The 19,272-nt window shown below is 42.3% G+C and overlaps 2 protein-coding genes across 2 annotated transcripts; one reads left to right on the top strand and one right to left on the bottom strand.

Moving 5' to 3' along the window:
• Positions 1 to 7,012: 7,012 nt before the first annotated feature.
• On the top strand, positions 7,013 to 13,176 carry LOC109468362. The gene is made up of 6 exons (XM_019766615.1): positions 7,013 to 7,123; positions 10,551 to 10,640; positions 11,558 to 11,600; positions 12,016 to 12,134; positions 12,509 to 12,656; positions 12,880 to 13,176. Exons 2-6 carry the CDS (start codon positions 10,563 to 10,565, stop codon positions 13,149 to 13,151), a joined length of 660 nt encoding a protein of 219 aa, XP_019622174.1. The 5' UTR covers positions 7,013 to 7,123; positions 10,551 to 10,562; the 3' UTR covers positions 13,152 to 13,176.
• Positions 13,177 to 13,898: 722 nt separating this feature from the next.
• LOC109463249 (required for meiotic nuclear division protein 1 homolog) lies at positions 13,899 to 19,251 on the bottom strand. Its single transcript, XM_019760028.1, has 12 exons — positions 19,224 to 19,251; positions 18,706 to 18,989; positions 18,276 to 18,381; positions 18,037 to 18,136; positions 17,814 to 17,853; positions 17,544 to 17,644; positions 17,260 to 17,366; positions 16,879 to 16,943; positions 16,527 to 16,603; positions 15,602 to 15,722; positions 14,975 to 15,091; positions 13,899 to 13,995 (listed from the first exon to the last, which is right to left on the bottom strand). Exons 1-12 carry the CDS (start codon positions 19,249 to 19,251, stop codon positions 13,924 to 13,926), a joined length of 1,218 nt encoding a protein of 405 aa, XP_019615587.1. The 3' UTR covers positions 13,899 to 13,923.
• Between the last annotated feature and the right edge of the window lie 21 nt (positions 19,252 to 19,272).

Genomic DNA, 19,272 nt, shown 5'->3' with positions numbered 1-19,272 from the left:
GCAGCTTTGAGTTGCAGTTGAGTCGAAGTTGAAATTAAACTGGAACGAATCATCATTAAATTTTTGTATACGCTGACTTAGACAGCCATGAGATTCCGCATATCATTTGTTTTGCTTCTGGGTTTGTTTGTTTCTTTGTTTGTTTTTATTATTTCTTTGTTTTTTTATAAAGCACCTTGCATCTAGTCCTGCAGGCATTGAGAATCTATGCTTTTAGTATGTTTTTACAAAGTATCTGTTTAATATGATGATGTCCTTGATTGTACTTTCTATAAAGTCTAAATGCAATGTGTAGGAAAGCCCCCACCCCATAGTGGTACAGCCTATGTAAGAATCATGTTCAACAGCGCACCTTGCGGAATCAAGGTAACTTGCACTCATGGGTTAGATGCAGGAAACTTCCAAATGGGCAGTCAAAAGACTCACCATCATCTCATCGTACCAAGGAGGTTGATGATACCAAGGACCAATGTCCTTGATGATACGTATTCAGCCCCGCAAAATGTACACGGCGTAGCGGCAGCGTTCTCGACTCGGAACCGGAACCAGATGCCCCGGGTTCGAGTCCTGACATGCCACCGATCTTGTGCCCTTGGGAAAGGCACTTTACACGACTTTCCTCACTTCGCTCAGGTGTAAATGAGTATTGTACTGTCCCTGCGTTGGTGGCGGCATTGATATAAGTTGAAAAACTTGAGTGTGTCGTCACCACGTCTTGTGATTACATGTTTCGGAATAAATAAAAAAAATGTACACCTGACTCAACTATCGCCCATCTTAAAAAAAAAATAATAATACAACCAAGAGAGTTGTTTATTGCAAATACATATAATGGATTGCACTAAAACGTCACGTAGATATACTATTTCAAATAACATATTAAAAGGGCCTGCAAGGGGGGGGGGGATTTGACCATATTTTCACAGTAGAAGCTATGAATATATGTCCATCGACCAGACATGGACGTCGACTGACGATGTTGTGGAGTCTAAGCAAGCGGTACCAAGTAAACATCCGTCGCATAACAGTACTACGAGGTCTTTAATGGGGGCCCGCAAGCCCTTTTCCGTAGAGCGTAATCGGCCGTTTTAATTCTACGTAGAGCGAAGACGGACCGCTCTAATATTTTTGCGTAGAGCGTATTCGCCGTTTGAATTCTACGTAATGCGTTGTAGCCACTTGGAATCTATCGTTAAGCGTAATGGAGAGGTTTCCGAATTCAGCGTAGAACGTTGTCGGGACCCCCCCCCCCCTTGCAGGCCCTTTTAATATGTTATTTGCTTCAGTCATATATGTATAATGTCAAGGCCGGCTACTCTCTCCTGGCAGCCAGGTTCAGCCTTACTAAATAGCGCTCCTAGCGGGCTTCCCAGCAGTGCCGAATTAATAAATGAGAGATTGTGTAACACAATGTTACACAGCTATCAGGACAAGGTTAGGGATTTAAACCCGGAACCTCCTGATTCTGGGCCAAACACTCCATTACGCCACACGGTGTTCTTGTATATTAGATATTTCCATGGTTACCAGAAATCAGGTCACAGAGTCAATGGATAAAACTGGAAAAGAGTATTTACCAATACATTAAGCAAAAGGTCATACCTTATCCTTCCTGTCAAGCACTTAGGCACCAACAAAATAAAACAACGTTATACAACAGCCATCTAAAGTTCACAAAGAGGCCAAACCTTTCACCTGTCGTCTTAAGGTCTTACAATGATAAGCACAGACTTTGATGTCTTCGGATGCCTTAAGCTTCCAATTTTATCTTCTTAAACGATGAAAGACTAATACCCTTTTAGCATGGTAGCTTAATACTAACGCAATACTAAGAAACATAACGGGCATACTATAAGAGAGATACCGCGTATGTCTTTCTTATGTATTATGTGCATCCCTGGTCTTTAGACCAAGAACTAATAATATCCCACAGAAGTAAGGGGGTTGCTCAGTAGTTGTATCCGCCCGGTGGATCCTGTATTCAGATGTACATTTCCGGGAAAGTGATATCAAAAAGGTCTTAATGAGATTATTATTTAATTACAGGCATGCCTGTTCACGTGTATACGGAAAACGTAGCCCTAAAACTGTATACGAGTACATGTTTGGGGCACTTGTTTGTGTACTTTGTATCTATATCAAGCTACAACTGAACAATATATCACATCTAGGACGTCACGTTACATTAGGGCACGTGACACGGTGAGCAGTGGATTAAATGTCGCAGTAAGTCTGTGGTACCCCCGGCTCTATTCAGGGATGGTTGTTCAGGCAAACTTAAAATTATTCACAAGTTTGTGCTGAAAACTGTGCATCATACAGTATGTAAGTCCTAAATGTAAGGACATGGTCACAGAAGTGTCACAGAGATTGTTTTAAAAAAAAGTTAAATGGCCATTTTCGGTGGGAAAAAAAATTATTCACATAATATAGTTATATTCGAGATGTTAGCCATGGATTGAACTGGAAAACGTTCTCTTCAGTTTGTTCCGTCTCTCAAGCGTCTGCAGTATCGGTATCCGGCCTGCGAGGGCTACGCGCTAGCCTGAAGAGTAAGAGACGGCTCGATATGATCATCAGTATCAGCAGACCGCTTGTCGTCACTGCAAATATAATGATCATCATTTGCGATATCGGAACCCCTTTGGCCATCGTAATCTTACTGTCCGATTCGTTGGTAGGAAACCAATCATTCACCGTGGTAATGCCAGAAGATTCAACCACATTCGTATTGTCCTGTGTTGGCCTTTGTTCAGGGTTGTAGTACTGGCTGACATGTATGGACTTAGTCACGTCTGTGGAGACGTCAAACTTGCGATGAGCTGTTGTGCCCCCGCCTGGATTCTCACAGTCCGCCGGTTGGATGGGCACACTTGATAAGAGGACCTGGTTCTGTCCATCACCAAGGTTACACGACAGACTTCCGTGGTCTAGATTTTCAACAAGAAAACGTGCCGAGCATGACAAACAACGAGTCTTATCTTTTTCCTCACAGGAGTGCAAGCACTTCATCTTGACAATCAGCCAAGAAAGGTCGCAGTTGCACCGAAACGGGTTCCCGAAGATTACTCCCTCAGTCACTTGTGGCCATCCGAGCTCGCCTGGCGAAATCGACGATAGTTCGTTGTAACGTACATCTACGCGTTTCAGCTTAGGCAGGTGCTCTATAACAATGTCTAGCTTCACATGATGCAAACGGTTGTGTGCGAGACTAAGGGTTTCCAAAGCTGGCAAATTCCGCAGAGATTCCCAGAATATGAACTCGATAGAGTTCCAGGCTAGGTCCAGGGTGAAGAGACGCGGCAATGTCGGCAGATGTGTGAGATTTCTGATGTGGTTGTGATTAACTTCGAGTCGCGCAGCTTCGGACGGTATATCATAATAAGGAAATGTTCTAAGATTCAGTCTGGTACACGTAACATATGTTCCAGTGAGAATCTTGTTGACTTCACATTTCTCTTGGAGACAAAAACATTCTGAGCTCAGTTTTCCCAAAACAGCGAGCAACAAAAACAGTCCACTCACTTTCATGTTTAACCAGAGGAAGTGATGGTTTGTAGGCAGACGATAAAAACTGACGACAAAAACTAACCGTTCATCATAGTGGCGGCACTCTCCGTATCAATGATTTCTGATATTTTACTATGGTTGACAATCTTTAACATCCTGGATCAGTCAGCGCTTGTGCTACATCAGTCTAAATGTGACAGCTTCCCTGTACACAAGCGTGAAGCATTGGCGTTGTGGCGAGACAGGATAAAAATGAATAAATGATTAAATGAGTAGAGTTTATGCAAGTCGCTTGCTTCTTCGAGTGTCGAAATAAAAGATTTGGACGGCTCGCAGACCTGTTAAATTTGTTACACAACAGCTGTTATCAGGCTGGCTCACGACACTGTGGGCTGTGCACTACTTTCAGGAAGGGGGGTATCCTGATTGTGAATTATGATATTGTGACATCATGTCACATCACCCATCTTTCTCTTGTTACTCTTAACAGTCCTGTTAATGTGATATCTGAAAATTTCGGTAGTTGTGATCATCATCATGCCATTTGCAATCTCTGATTTCTTGTTGTCACTTTTACGTGTTTCGCATGTTGTCACGATTTCTCTGGTTAATTCAAATAAACACACCGAAGATATATGTACGTCGATGAATTAAATACTGACAGGTGCACTATGATTTGTCTTCCCAATCAGTGTTCTTTTCTACGAACTTATACATAACTCTGGCGCATCTACCTCAGACATAAAGTAATTTTACTGTTTTGTAATCTAAAATACTAGACACAAGACGCTGTCAGATTGTTTTTTCTTGAGGATATACGTGAGGTATCAGCTGCAGATTGCGTCTGTGTTGTGTACTAGAAACTCTCATAACATAACTTTTTACCTTGCCTCTGGATCAGAGGACTGCTAGAAGTGCGAATTCAGGGGTGTCTAGTATACATAGCAATTTTACTGAATACAGTGAAACTTCATTTGTATACTAGGACAAATAGCGGATATGCATACTAGTAGTATGTTGACTGAGATGATTAGCTGTTTTTCAATATTGGGAAAACAAGAAACTATGTACGGTGATAACTGATATACAGGCCTAAAACTGCATGCATATATAATAAGGAGAAAATCGAAACTCACGATCGTAAGCTATAGGCACCCCTAGCCTGGCCTTAGCCAGTATACCTGTATCTACGGTAGCTGTAAACTCATACGTAAACTCAACGTCATTCAGGTCACAGAGAATCAGGTCCAAGTCCTGGTGTACGTATGTACATGTACGTCACCGTCAGATTTTATCAGTCTGTTATTCGTGTCTTCTAAAAATAGATCCGAACCATTCCTGTAGTATCAGTGTACTGTAATGTATCTGCCCAACAGGCATATTTACTCCAGCTGTAAAACTCAGCGTATCGTCGTCATCAAACAGGTGAACAAATCAGGTTCAAGACCTTCTTTACGTCATCACATTTTTTACTACTCCGTAATCCATCTATTCTGCGCTGGGCAATGTATCTTTTCTTTGCCTGGCTAGCGCCGACGGGTTAGGTCGCATCTGAGATTTATGAAGAACTACGGGAAATGGTAACCTCCAGTGAGGCAGTGCTCAGTCGTCGTATAGTGCGACTATAGGGGTGATAATTTTTAAGAAGAGAAAAACAGCGTCCGGGAAAGTTGGGGATTTGTATCGCTCTGAAATGTTGATTTAAGAGGAAAATTGCTTCAACTCAAAGCTATGGAAAATTCCTATCACATGCATCGTTTCAATTCAATGCAACGTAGACGCGGTTTTTGAACATTTTGATTTGAGTCCACGTTGACGCTTGGACAAAGATATATAGGATATCCTTAGACACAGCTTTTGAAGGTGAGCAACGCAGAAAATGGACGTTCAAAGACACCAAAACGCCCGTCTGACGACCAGGCTAGACTTGGCTGCTCATCTCCAAGTCTACACGTTTGCGACCGTGCTTGAAGGCCTGGAAATGAGAATATGTCTCGCCGCTGCAAGAGGCAACCGTAGACATGATGCAGCAGAGCCAACCTCAAAACAATGAAATACGAACACATGCAGTGACTCAACATGTGAGAGTGCGTGCTTCATTCTTCGAACCCAGAACTTACATTCCCGCCAGGCCTCGAAATTAACTTTTCTTCCTATTGTCCCATTTCTGTCCCAAAATGAATTTCAATTGTCCCGAAGTGAAGATTAACTGTCCCAACCTGTTTTTTTAAATAATCGTATGATTTTTGAACTTGAAGTCAACTTAAGCTTTCTAGTTTGCTACTGTTCACTCCCACGCGCACTATGATTGCAGAGTAGACAGGAAATTCGGGGGGACTTTTCTGGTTTCGAAAGCCGGGACGTGTGCCTGATAAACAAAAGAAGGGCTGACATTCTGATGTTGATTATTTTTCTATTGTCCCAAAAATGTCCCAAAGTATCTTTTAAGTTGTCCCAGCCTATATTTTAGCGGTCAGTGACCATAGGACCACCTTTAATTTCGAGCGCTGCCTGCGCTGCCCACCGGCCTGGAGTATCCACCTACACAGAACATTATCGACGGACTTCCAAGAATTGGGAGGGTGAGGGAAGAGGGCCCTCACACCGCGACCTCATGAGGCTTCCTTTTACCCTAGATTCTTCCAAAAGTGGAGAAATTCAGATTGACTACTACTAACCATGTTCGTCCACGGGTGGACACACTTATGATTTATCTAACCATAATTTCAAACCTCAGAAAGTCAGTATGTTTTATTTTCAAACACTCCACACTATCCCCACACTTGGTCACTCTGCTGTCTTGCATTACCCTCACATACGTATTAAAAACACTAGATTATTGATAGTGGGAAGAAATTATAGTATCTATTCTAAAAATAAATTTACACTAGCTAGTTTAATTAGTGGCCAAACTACTGTATCCAATCCAGGCAAAACATGGCAGTAGGATAACAAGGCTCACAGTCGCACAGTGTGACAAATAGTGTGGAGTCGTTCTTTACGTCACATGTTGTGGTATGATTTGCGTGTTCATACTTTGTAAGGATCCGAGAAACTTATATGATAGTTTACAAGACATGCTAGATAGATAACTTTACCTTCTTTAATACAAAAAAAAAATTCTTTGAGGTAATTGCCCGTCAGCCGACACACGCCTCTCTTAAGACAGAAAATTGCAAGCATGACAGAACAATTTATTGTGCACTCCTGGACCTATAGAAATACATAGATCATGTACTTTTGCTTGTCAATTCCCCCTTTGTGTCTGACATGTTGACATATAGTGGTCCCTGTGAGAGACAGTTACTTACGACGCCTGGGCAACTGCTCAAAACATGAGAGGACGTCATAATAAAAGAGGATGTGCGGGTTTCGATTGATCCGCCCCCTCAGCTGCCCACGCCCAGGCTACTATTGGTCTGACGGCGGAAGAAAAAATAAGCCGGACCCGCATATATAACCCGAGCCGATCTGATGGATAGCTAGACAGGACCTGGGCCGTAAGAGAGGGAAAGGACACCGCGAGAGACAGCCTGAGACCACGCACCGACGGGGACCCGCTCGCGCCGAGGAAGCTCGACAAAAACCACCGGAGACGAAAAACAACTCACAGGTAAGATATTCATAGTTCATTTTGCTTTCTTGCGACATGTACACTTTATCACGAAACTTTGTAGAACATCGCAAAAAACAGAACTCACGGATAAGGCATTTATAGTTCAGCTTTAGCTCGTTTGCGCTGAACATCACGAATTGACACGAACGGACCTGTCCTTGGTGCTGAAATCATGCGAGTACAAAAACGGACCTGTCCTTGGTGCTGAAATCATGCAAGTACAAAAACAGACCTGTTCTTGGTGCTGAAAATCATACAAATACAAAAACGGACCTGTCCTTATTGTTGTACACCATAAAAGGACAGTCAAACAGACCTGTCCATGGTGATGAACATCATGCAAGGACGACATACATGTAAATAGACCTGTCCTCGATGCTGAGCGTCATACCAGAATTTTAAACGGGCCGGTCCTTGGTGCTGGACATCGTAAATGGACAGTTGAATAGACCTGTCCTTGGTGCCGAACGTCATACACACAAACAGTCAATTCTACTGACAAAAAAAAAAGAAAGTGACGATTTTACCCTGTCATATTTTCAAAATACACTTAGTTATCACAAAGAGGTTGAAAATCAAATTCTCATCTCCTTGAGTATCAATGAAATACGTTTGAACTACTTGTAAGATTTGCGGTCTCTCCTTGATCAACGCCTCTGTGGACAGAGACTGAGTATAATTCAGGTGTCTGACTGTACAGGACGTACCATGATTGCATGATCACTGGTATCGATATATGGGAGTATAGATATAGCAATTCCGTGCAGTGCCAAGGATACAGCCGTGTAATCGTGTCCTGTCATTTTCCTAATGCGTCGGATGTGTTTACAAGTAAAAAGTACCTCCCAAATCATGCGCCCACTGATATCCGTTTTGTGATGAGGATTCTTTTGCATTGTCAAGGGTACGGCCGTATAATTGTGCCTTGTCATCTTCCTAATGCGTCGGATACGCTTACAAGTAAAATTACCTCCCAAACTATTTTCAAATCTTGCGCCCACTTATATCCGTTTTGTGATGAAAATTTTGTACAGTGCCTAGGATACAGTCATGTAATCATGTCTTGTCATTTTCCTAATGTGTCGGATGGTTTTACAAGTAAAATTACCTCCCAAATCATTTTCAAATGATGCGGCCACTGATATCCGTTTTGTGGTGGGGATTTTTTTTATCTTTAGATGTCACAGCTGCGATATAATAATGCATTCTTAATAATCATTTTCCGATATCGTATCAAAAATTGTATTTTCAAACGGGTATCATTTCAATGCCCTTTCATCCTTAAGGTTGACGAGTAGTTACAAACTCTTACTAATAGTCGGTGCGAGTAATTTCTTTCTTCCAATTACTTTCCGTTTTAGTAACGTTCAAAATTTTACATTCTTGGTGTCATTTTCTTACAAGCGACGCCCGTTTGTCATCTTGAGGTAAGAGGTTCCCATGGGACAAAAATAGACAATTAAGCTTCGTCAAGTGGGTCATCTTAAGGGCTCTACCTGCTCTACTTGAAGACATGAAACCAAAATACGTGGGCAGTTCTCATTAGATATCCTGACAAGGTCTGAGTTGACATTCCATGCCAAAGGAAGCACTAGAACTGACTTCATGATCCACACAGTTTTGGTCAGGGTTTTGGCCTCTTCTTCGTCCGTCTTTTTCTTCCCCTATCCTACTGATATTCAGGACGTCAAGTGCGAGAAAATAGCGAAAAAGTCGTCGAGAAATATTTGAAATTTGTTGGTTTGATGAATGCTTCATAGTTTATGTGTCATGCCCCGAAATGTGAGTTATTCTCTCTGGTCTCCTCTGTACTGCTGTATGAAGTGACACTAGAAATGGCGTCAGAAGCATTAAAAACATAAATCTTCCGCTAAAATTGCCAAAGGTCCATCCAGCTCATCCTACACTTAGTACAGTTTCAAAACTTTGTACCTGGCTTGAAAGATAAAAAGGAGGAGACGACGAAATATAAGTCCTTAATACTAGATATCACTGTCAATCCTGGTGGTTGTAAATAATCCAAAGGATGACGCAAGTATTGACATCATCACTGCTAAGCCAACTAATCATCCGACTTTTACTGTGCTTACGTTTGCTTTATCTTTAAAAAACAGCTGCTCTTTTCGCACTTCGTATGATTTCAACCATGTCATTAATCGTTTTAAAAGGCGCCAGCTTTGTAATTTTGGTATGTAAAACTAACCCGAGAGAGAAATAAATGTCTTTCCTCTTTTTAAACTGTCGGCACCGTTTGGATTCCAAGAAGGATTAGATATAGATTTGAGTTCTGATCCCTTCTAAACGGTGTGCTTAATACTTGTGACATTTACTGGCGTTTTGATCCATACCTTCTTCTGTTTGGTGCCCGTTTTCTGAAAGCTGTAAACTATTGTACCCGGCGGGGCATCGGTTTCGAAGTGTGACTGCAGCTTTTACCATCAACTTCAACCTCTGCTTGGAAACTAGCATATCTGCCAGAAGTACAAAAAGTTTTGCCTTGCTTAGAAACAAATACACGTGTGTTAATTTCCGCCCACCGTGTCATATGTGAATCAAAGCCACCAAGTTACTATATAAAAAATGAGTCGTGTAACAATTTCTATCAGTCGACGAGCCAATTTGTTTCCTTCTAGGTACGTAAGATTTGATCAGCAATGAGACGGAGCTCGTGTGGATTGCCACGGTGCACGCCTACATGTACATGTCTATATAATACGCCCACGTGTAACCTGGAACCCCGATTTCTGCCAGGGCCTACACGAGGATAGGTCTTCGCAATTCGGCACTAAAGCCAACATGTCACAAAGAAAAGTTTCAGACAATCCTCTGGGGAAGACCGTATGTAGGGCTGTTAACTGGATTCAGCTAGACCATAGGTCAGGGTGAGATTAGTTAGTTGGCCAGGCGGGATATAGCAGCTTATTACTAACCTCCTTCGCAGACTTCTGATGCGGTGGCGTTAATATTTTTCGGGGAGCGACGAGAGTTATGTGCCGCGGAAGGAAGGTTTTGCCGCCGAGGGACTTTGCCTGAGAGAGACGGTTTATATTGAAGCGCGGAAACCGTCTCTCTCCAGCAAAGTCCCTCGGCAAAACCGTCCCTCTGCGGCATAACCTGCGTCGCTCCCCGAAAAAAATTAACGCCACCGCATCAGAAGTCTGCGAAGGAGGCTACTGGTGATGCTGAGTATTGCTGGTGAAAATGTCCTTCGCACACTCGTCGGGTGAGTTATTTTTCTGCTGTATGACGCTGGCTGAGGACGGGGTGCCTGTGTTTACACAAGCTCTCGGTCGGGAGTTAATGACCCCCACCCAGAGCTAAGGTGGGGAGCGGCAACCTTATGGGCGGGTGGTCGCCAGGAGCGCGATTCGGCAAGTTTATCATCAAAGATGTTGCCAACTTTCCTGTATTGATTTCCCTACAGGTACAGCACGGCATGTGTGGCACACGAGCTACCGTTATCATCCTAATGATGTCCCTTGTGGCTTCTTCCGCAGCAGAGGCAAGTAACGAGGTAAAAATATTAGACTTGAATCACTCGATCCGTGACTATACTCCATAGGGGACGTAGATATAGCTAATCAAGTAAAGAAACAGGATTTTCTACTGAAATTTCAAGGGAAATTTTATCTCCTAGCTGGGTCTAAATCAAATATGGAATAAAACGTGCCTAAAGTAAAGAAGTTAGTCTCTAACGAGTTGAAGAACTATGTGTTTTCAGCGGGTACATGTAGTACAGCCTTGAAACTTCTCGCGTTTCGTTCCGTAAACTTTCCTAACTTTAAAAGTCAAGACGCTGCATGCTTAGTATATTAGTGTAAGGCACAGTCAACATTCGTTGTTCGAATTTGTGGTAGAACTTTCAGCGAGGGCATGGCAGAACCGAATGACAACAGGGACATGCGGCAACATTTCCCGTCACAAATCAAGGCAGTTTTAATTTTGTACGATACTGTCTGTCGCAAGAATGTCCTCAATTTGCTGTCGTAAACCTGTCGTGGGACGCAAATGACGGCGTCGTTATCGACCGTTAAAATACCCGAGACGTCCGTTTCGTCAACAATCTGTCAGGCTTCAGAAGGGACTGGGAAGAGTAGAAATTGACCAAATAGACAGATAACATTCCAGGGGAGTTGGTCCACTAAAAAGAGTACATTTGCCAGACGCGGACCAACTCCCCGAAGCCTAGTAGAGGCTACATAATCTCCAAGCAGATCGTTTGGTGGCTGCAAAGACAGAATCAAGTTGGCCAGGCAGTATCCATTTGCCAGACAATTACCATTTCGCCACCCACTAGCTACCCAAGTAGTGAGTGGCAAAATGGTAACAGCCTGGCCAATTTGATTCTGTCTTTGCAGCAAAAGATCTAGATCTGCTTGGAGATTAGAGGCTATCGTTTTATGACTAGAACTGATTCTTTTGTTCTCACAGGACGGTGACAGACAGGCCATCGGACTGAGAGTGCATCGCATCGGTAAATACATGGCCTTTTTTTGCATAACAAAGACGCATGGATACAAAATTGCACAAAAGTAAAATATACATGATGTTGCATATACATAAACAATTAGTAGAAAGAAACGGTGAGTCGAAAAAAAAAGTATCACGATATCACGAGGAAACCACATCCTTTAAGGGGGAAAGACATGACTGGGTAGCCCTAGCCTCTACCAGGCTTCGGGAGGCGGAGGAAAAAAGTAGAAATTGGCCAAATAGAGAGATAACATGCCAGAGGAGTTGGTTTGCGGCAAACTGTACTTTCTAGCGGACCAACTTCCTCCGCATGTTATCTCTCCATTTGGCACTCTTTCCAGCGACCTCCCGAAGCCTGGTAGAGGCTAGGTAGCCCGGCCCCCTCACATAAACACATCATTCCCGGTTGCCTCCAGGCGACTGCGCCGAGACAGTTTTCCGGCGCTGCTCGGGCCTGCTGGAGGCGATGTACCGGCTTCCCGCCAGCGAGCTGCGAGGTCTGGCCGGCATGCACCGCTTCTGCAACACGGAACAGGTACAAATATACATCTGAAAACATTTTGCCGCTGTTACCCGCAAGCTATGATGCTGCATGTTTACAGTCCTGTTCCTTTAATGTGCCATTGATTATGCGATGTGCTATTTTGTTTTGCCATCCGCTGTCTACAATGTATATTCTTGAGTCCAGACGATAGCCTATTTCGAAGAATAGTGGCTTCGCTTTTGGGAGGTCGCAGCTTCATACAAAAGACTTTTCTTGGTACATTGTACATTCTGGTTGGTACACCCCAGTGTACTAGCCCAAAAACTTAGGGCTATAGAAACTATCCTGTACATGTACTGCCCTATAAACTGAAAGGCCGGGAAATATTTAAACTTTTTCAACTTAACTTTTATGTTCCTACCCAGGCGTACATGCGATGTGTGGCCAAGGCACACCACTGCCATACCGATGAGATGACTGCAGTCAAGCGCCTGGTGGTGGGCCTGTCCATGGTGGCTACACACCCCTACTGCCCGAACATGGACTATTCCACGGTTCTCCAGTACACCGGAGGTTAGAAGAACACTCTTTTACCATCTGTTTACTGTCCTTTTTGACTTTTGAAGAGGATTAATGAAAAGTTACAATCACTTTCAGAAAATGTTACTTTCTGTGAAATCTAAAAGTGTATAAACTACCACAAGTTGCTGTCACCATGGCTGTTTCAAAGAAGACTGAAAAATATCAATTCTGGCTTTCTGTATTTAACTTTGCTTTGTACCCATTTTTCCCTCAGAAATCTCGCTCCAGTGCACTAGCCTGGATGTGGAGATGTGCCTGATACACGAGCTGACCCGTACCGGAGCCGGCTGGGACCACTGTGCCACCCGCCCCATGTCCTTCAAGTGCTTCATGGACCACTGTCTGCCGGACAACCCAACTCCCTCCCAGCTCTCAGCCGCCAGCATGATGGCCAAGGTCATGGGAGCGACCTTCAGGGAAGACACCTGTCAGCAAGAGGAGCACCTCTCTCCGGACTATGACCTGTCTGACTTGTACGAAGGATAGAGGAGGCATTCAACAGCATCAAAACACAACATTTTCTGATTATATTCGACAATGATAACATTATTGAATCAACATACACCTTTGCGCCAAAAAATCACCCTTCTCTTGTTTAATTGAACATTGAGCTTTCAAAAAATGTCTCCAGATTTTTTATTATCCAGATAATGTCTCAGTGCACATGGCAGTGAGTTTGGACACTGCTACTGTATTTGCCAAAGAAGAAAATGTTGTATTTTGGTGTTGTGTCTGCTTGGATGTTGACCCTCAATTTGCCAAATGTAGTGTATTTCAACCAGACGGAATAATTATCACTATAGACTCTGGTAAGACAGCTTAAAGAATGTGATCGTCTATATCTTGATTATAAAAAGATTATATGTCAGAAAGCTTAAAATTTTATCTTCAAAGATGTACCTCCCTTTGCACAGGGAAAACATAGCTTAGGACATTCCTTGGAGAGAATATATAGTTTCCATGGAGAAAAAATGGCTCTGCTCCTGAGACGTTGCCAAAAAAAGTGTAACAGTATCTTTCTGCATGTCCTTGTCAGTCGGGTAAAACATTTATTTCACAAATATCTTCTCTTAATTTCTGCTCCTTGAGTTCATAGTGGTCTATCACAGTGTTAGGGTACTAAATATTTCTTAAAACTTTTAAACAGACAATCACTAGATGCTCATTGTATCATCTTTATACATATAGAAGTCCATTGTGTTGAACTGTTCCTTCTTTCAGTATGTATGATTCCATCCATGAGTCTGACTGTAGAGATTTAGTTCTGTTCCCTGGTGTTGTCTGGTTCTGTGAAAGTCCTGATGAAGATTCTCACTATCTCAAACAGCACCTAGAGTGTAAACAAGAAACACTAGGTGAGCGAAAAAAAACAATATCTGTCTAAATACTGTAAACATTTATGTTTGTGGCAAGAATAAAACTAGCAAACCAGCATCAGGGTTAGTCCACTAAGGTCTTGGAACTTGAGACTACTATGATTTTTTTTCTACAGCTCCTTTTGGAGATATGGTTTCATCTTTATTCTTATAACATGTAGGGAAGTGGTAAGTACAGAAGAAGCGTGGGGTGTGGCTCTCCCAAACACGGGACCTCCATTTAACGTCCTATCCGAGGGACATCCTTAACCAAAGCTAGGTACTCATTTCCACCTGAGTGAAGTGAGGAAAGTCATGTAAAGTGCCTTTCCCAAGAGCACAAGATTGGTGGCATCGGGCAGGATTCGAGCCTGGGTCTTCTGGGGTCTGAGCCGAACCCGTTACGCCACACGACCCAACTCGACACAAGACTTTTTAAGTAAAAGGAAGTCTGAATCATTGGGCAGTCCATAGAGACAGGACAAGATAATAGCTCATGATGACCTAAGTGACCTCATGTGAGCAACCCATCTCTCTTTCAAGGGCATTCATCAATAACTGGCTTCAAAAATCAGCCGACTTGATACAAAGTCCTCCTACACACTTTCCCATCAATAAGTCTAATACTCTAGTCAATCCCTCCATTTTTCACCTTGTCAATGAACTAAAATGGTTACTTTGTTCTTTGGCATCTTAACATTTTAAACAAAGTTTTTTTGTTTGTGTGGCTCTCCCAAACATGGAACCTCCATTTAACATCTTATCCGAGGGATGTCCCTAACCGAAGCTAGGTACTCATTTACACCTGAGTGAAGTGAGGAAAGTTGTGTAAAGTGCCTTTCCAAAGGGCACAAGATCGGCGGCATCGGGCAGGATTCGAACCCGGGACCTCTCGGGTTTGAGCTGAACACTCTACTGTTACACCACACGACTGTTTGACAGTATTTTCTCTACCTCTATTGCAATGAGGGCGATGATCATCCACTCCAGTCGGAGGCTGTGCCGCTCGCTCAGGTGTGTTCTCATCAGCTCGGCTAACTCCTGGCAGTGGCGCAGTTTTTCATTCACCACCTGAGGAACATCACACACATACGTACAAATATACAAACAAAGGTTTAACAATCACTTCAGCATTGCTACTGTCACTGCGCTACTTCTTATCCAACGAACTTTGAATTGTAACAGTAAATTTTTGATTGTGGAGTTCAGTATACTTTCCTGCCTTTGATTGCAATTTTTTTAGAACCAGACATCTTTCTATTTTGCAGACAGACTCCTTTTTTCCTTTTTACTGCAAAAACTTCTGACATGAACCCTGAACAAGCATCATTATGGAAATTGTAAGCTGAACCTCTGACAATGATACACATATAATACTTAAAACGCGTTGTTTATTCTTTACTTGAATGTAAAGTAAGTCACCTATTCTAATACCTACCACCAATTTGAATACTAGTAATACCGATTTGAAAATAAATACAAAAAAAAATAATGTAAACTCATTTCCTCTTTATGATCTTTCTTTTTTTTTCATTCTGACCACCACAAATATTCGTCAGGCTGATTTAACCCTGCCCCTACCGTGGTCCTCCCCGGGATGTTGAGGAACCTGCACGTCTTGAGGTACAGGCCCTCCAGGTGTTCCCTGTCCCAGTAGAAGTCAGGTGTGATGAGGAGGTCTGAGCCCAGGTTGATCCTGTACCTGAGATAAAAAAAATTTATTTATTTATTTCTTGTTTTGTTTTATTTCTTAAGCTAGGAATTAGATTTTGACTAAGGGGATTTTTCAATGATTCCTTGGGAGAAAATCCCAAACAAAATCCATTAACATCAAAAACAACTCAATGAAAACTACAACAAAATTATCATATAAAGCTACTCAAATTACAAATTGATACAATATCAAAGTAACTAAAATAACCAACATGATACTTAAGATCATAAAAATCAAAATTAAAAAAAGGTACAGTCAAAGGTAAACTCAAAAGGTTAGAACAAAAGCCTAAGATCAAGCCTAAATGTCAAGGAACGGAAAGACCTTTTGACTCTCTGGAGACAGCCCTGCACAAATGTCTACTTTAGCACTGATACCACAGATAATCTTACAATTACTAGGATCTTCAGTGTTGAGGCTGTAACACTGCCCACATGAAATCAGATCACCAAAGAGCAGCATTCCCACTGGACTTAACTGCATTGGCATTCATTGTTGAGGGAGAAAAGCAAATTTAAGTCCAAGGGCAAACTCAGACTCGCTCAGGAAATTTGAACTCTTTGAAATTTCTTGCATTTTGAGAGGCAAATTTCAACTGAAAGCTATCAAAATACACACTATGTACAATGTTTTCAATGCAACTTAATTTTTCTGAAGTTTAGAGTCATCGTTGATGCTGTAACAAAAATACATTGTACACAAAGGCATTCATTGCTAAGAAATGATGCCAAAGCCCCAGTCTGGTGGGAACGCCGCCCAAGAGGCCTGAAGCATTGATTGTGTTCCACCTACTTGAGAGCAAAGAGCTCGCCAATTTTCTGCATGACCTTGGGCCGTGACATCTTGAGTCGTTTCCCCTCCCTCAGCAGCTATAGGGGCAGGAGAAACATGATTCTGCACTTAGCCCACACCTACGTGGTTCTTACACTACTCTTACAACCTTAACCTGTGGGACAAAAGGCAATTTTCAAATTTGAAAAGTAAACTCTTGGTCAAAAGGATGACCAATGTACATTTGGCTGGTTCTGATGTAAAAGTGGTTAGCGAAAATTGACTACTGTGAAAAGAAGATTGTGTCCTGTGGTATAGATGAAATATTAGCAGCATATTAAATACAAGTTCCACATGTACGTAACATACGTACCTCAGGAATGTACATTATAGAGTCAACATAGTCATCCAGCCAGGCTTCCCAGATAGCAAGTTTCACTGAAAGGGATTCAGTTTACAACTTACTGCATGTAGTCATCGATTGCCAGTCAATTCAGTAAGACTTTTTGACAAAAGCACTAACATTTTTTTAAATCTCATTCTATCCACATCAGCTCTCATGATTCCCCCAAGTATCTAAGACCACAACATTGGAAAAAATATGTGAATACAAAGAGATCTACAAATGTAGAAAAAGTTATCCCCAACGTTTCCATACTTCCAGATGTTCAACTTCAAGATATAATCTTGTGAAGATATTTCGTTCTCAAATTCTAGACTATTTTCCTAACTCTTACAGGAAGTACATACATACCCGATAAAGCCATGGCATTGGAGAATGTGTACTTCTCTAGTATCATATCCAACTCAGCAGCACTGCTGGACAGCTGAATGTCTCCATTGGACAGCAGCGTGCTGTTCCTGTGGACAGCACAATATATAGTTCCAGTAACTTCTACACTCTCAAACCAAGACATTTCCCCATTATATATATGCATTACAAAACACTGTATATATTATTCTTAGGATTATACATCAGAGCCAATATTGTTTAGAATAAGAGGGAAAAGAGCCATAGATATAGCTAGATTAACGTACTGTGTGTAGGAGTAGTTCATTTGTTCGTTCTCCCACTCGACCAGGGCGATGTTGTAAGGGTTACGTTCATACTGCTCCAACATCTGCCGTACCTCTCGCATCTGTGGTGTAACAGGAACAGAAAGGAATCGGACACTACAGCTGGTCAGAAAACTATCATGTCTTAGGGATGTGGTGATAAACAAGACCATAATGGCTTGCAGCCTTGGTACACATGCAAAAACTCCCCTAATAGTAATATTGAAATAGAAAAAATTGTGTGGCACTTACAGTTTGGTCTTCCACATTCCAGAATACGACCATGCCATCTCTGAAACAGGAAAGGAACTAAAGTAACATCTAAAAGAGTGCTACCTCCAAGAAGCATTTGTTGGTGTGTGTGTCTTTGTAAATACTTGTATGTAAATTTGCGCGTAAAGAGACAAATGACAAATATAAATTTGAGAAATGCATACACAAAACCTTAGGCAGCTGCAAACAGCGGCCGTGTTACCTGAAGAAGAAGATGTCCCCCTGTGTGGACCGTCTGTCCACCTGTCCTCCGTCAGACTGTGGTTCAGGGTCATGGCGCACGTGAACAACATCAAACGCATCTGGAACAACCAACAGCTTTTCAAATGTCAAGCATAAATTCATGAAGCTCAGTACTCAACATTGATATGACTGTGTTAGTGTGTATACAGACTTGAAAGTTTCCAACATCAGTTTAAAGATGGTAGTATTTTCTCAGACCTTGTGGCATCTTCATGACTCTAAAGATGTCCAGTCTCCTGATGTCTGTCTCTAGTCCCTCCAGATCATACTCCTCTGCCGTGGTGTATGCTATACACACCTGCATCTGCTCAGGAAAGACAAGTATGCCACTTTATTAACAAGGTGGATATGATTGAGAAAAATTGCCAAGATGCAACAATCAACGTTCTATATGTACGTTCAGCAGCATGAGTTAGTACTTATTAATTAATTTCCATACAAATGGGTAGCCTGGGTGCCAGACTGTTTCCAGGGCCTGCACATACAGGCCAGTTGCTCAGCTCCAGGGCCCACATGCCCACAAGCAAATTACTAAGTATACCACAAGCCCCCTCTCGGGGCCTAGTGTGTTACTTAAAAAGTAGTTGTGGGTCTGCCATCCAGGCTAATGAACACGTTAAATGCTGACCTTCTCTTTTGGTGCCTTGGCAGCTGCCAGTGCCGGTTGTTTGGTCCTGGTTCTCACTACAGGTCTCCCTTTGGTTTCCACATCACTCACTCTTGTTGTCAACATCCTACAAGCTTGACTTAGATCTTTTTCCTTCACATTCAAAACATTCCTACACAAAATACGTCTGTTGTTTCTTGCAGTACAATTCAAAGTGAACGGGGAATGCTTTCTGACAAAATGGAATGAAGAGTGGAGATTTTTCTTAAGACAGTCTTCATGAGATAATTTCTTGCAATTATACCCTGTAGACAGAAGTGAACTTCTTTGAAGATCTGTGTGACCTAACTGGCTGATAGCCCTCTGACGAATTAGACCCGAACTGCAGGTAGTCAGCTGGTTGTCGTGTCCATTGGAAAGTCCACGAAAATGACTAGAATTCAGTCTGAATATTGTTCTGTCAAAAGCTGAAGGGATCGTGATATTGGAACCCAGCGATCGGTGGAAAAGTCTTATTCTTGAGAGGAATTTTCCCCTACAGAGGAATCTGGAAATGTTGGAAGTCATATTTTCTTTTTCTCGCAGCAC

The sequence above is a fragment of the Branchiostoma belcheri genome, unplaced genomic scaffold (assembly GCF_001625305.1).
Source record: "Branchiostoma belcheri isolate BF01 breed outbred unplaced genomic scaffold, Haploidv18h27 scaffold1, whole genome shotgun sequence".
Taxonomy (NCBI): domain Eukaryota; kingdom Metazoa; phylum Chordata; class Leptocardii; order Amphioxiformes; family Branchiostomatidae; genus Branchiostoma; species Branchiostoma belcheri.
The sequence above is the reverse complement of the archived record's forward strand: the minus strand, read 5'-3'. Positions and strand labels throughout refer to the sequence as shown.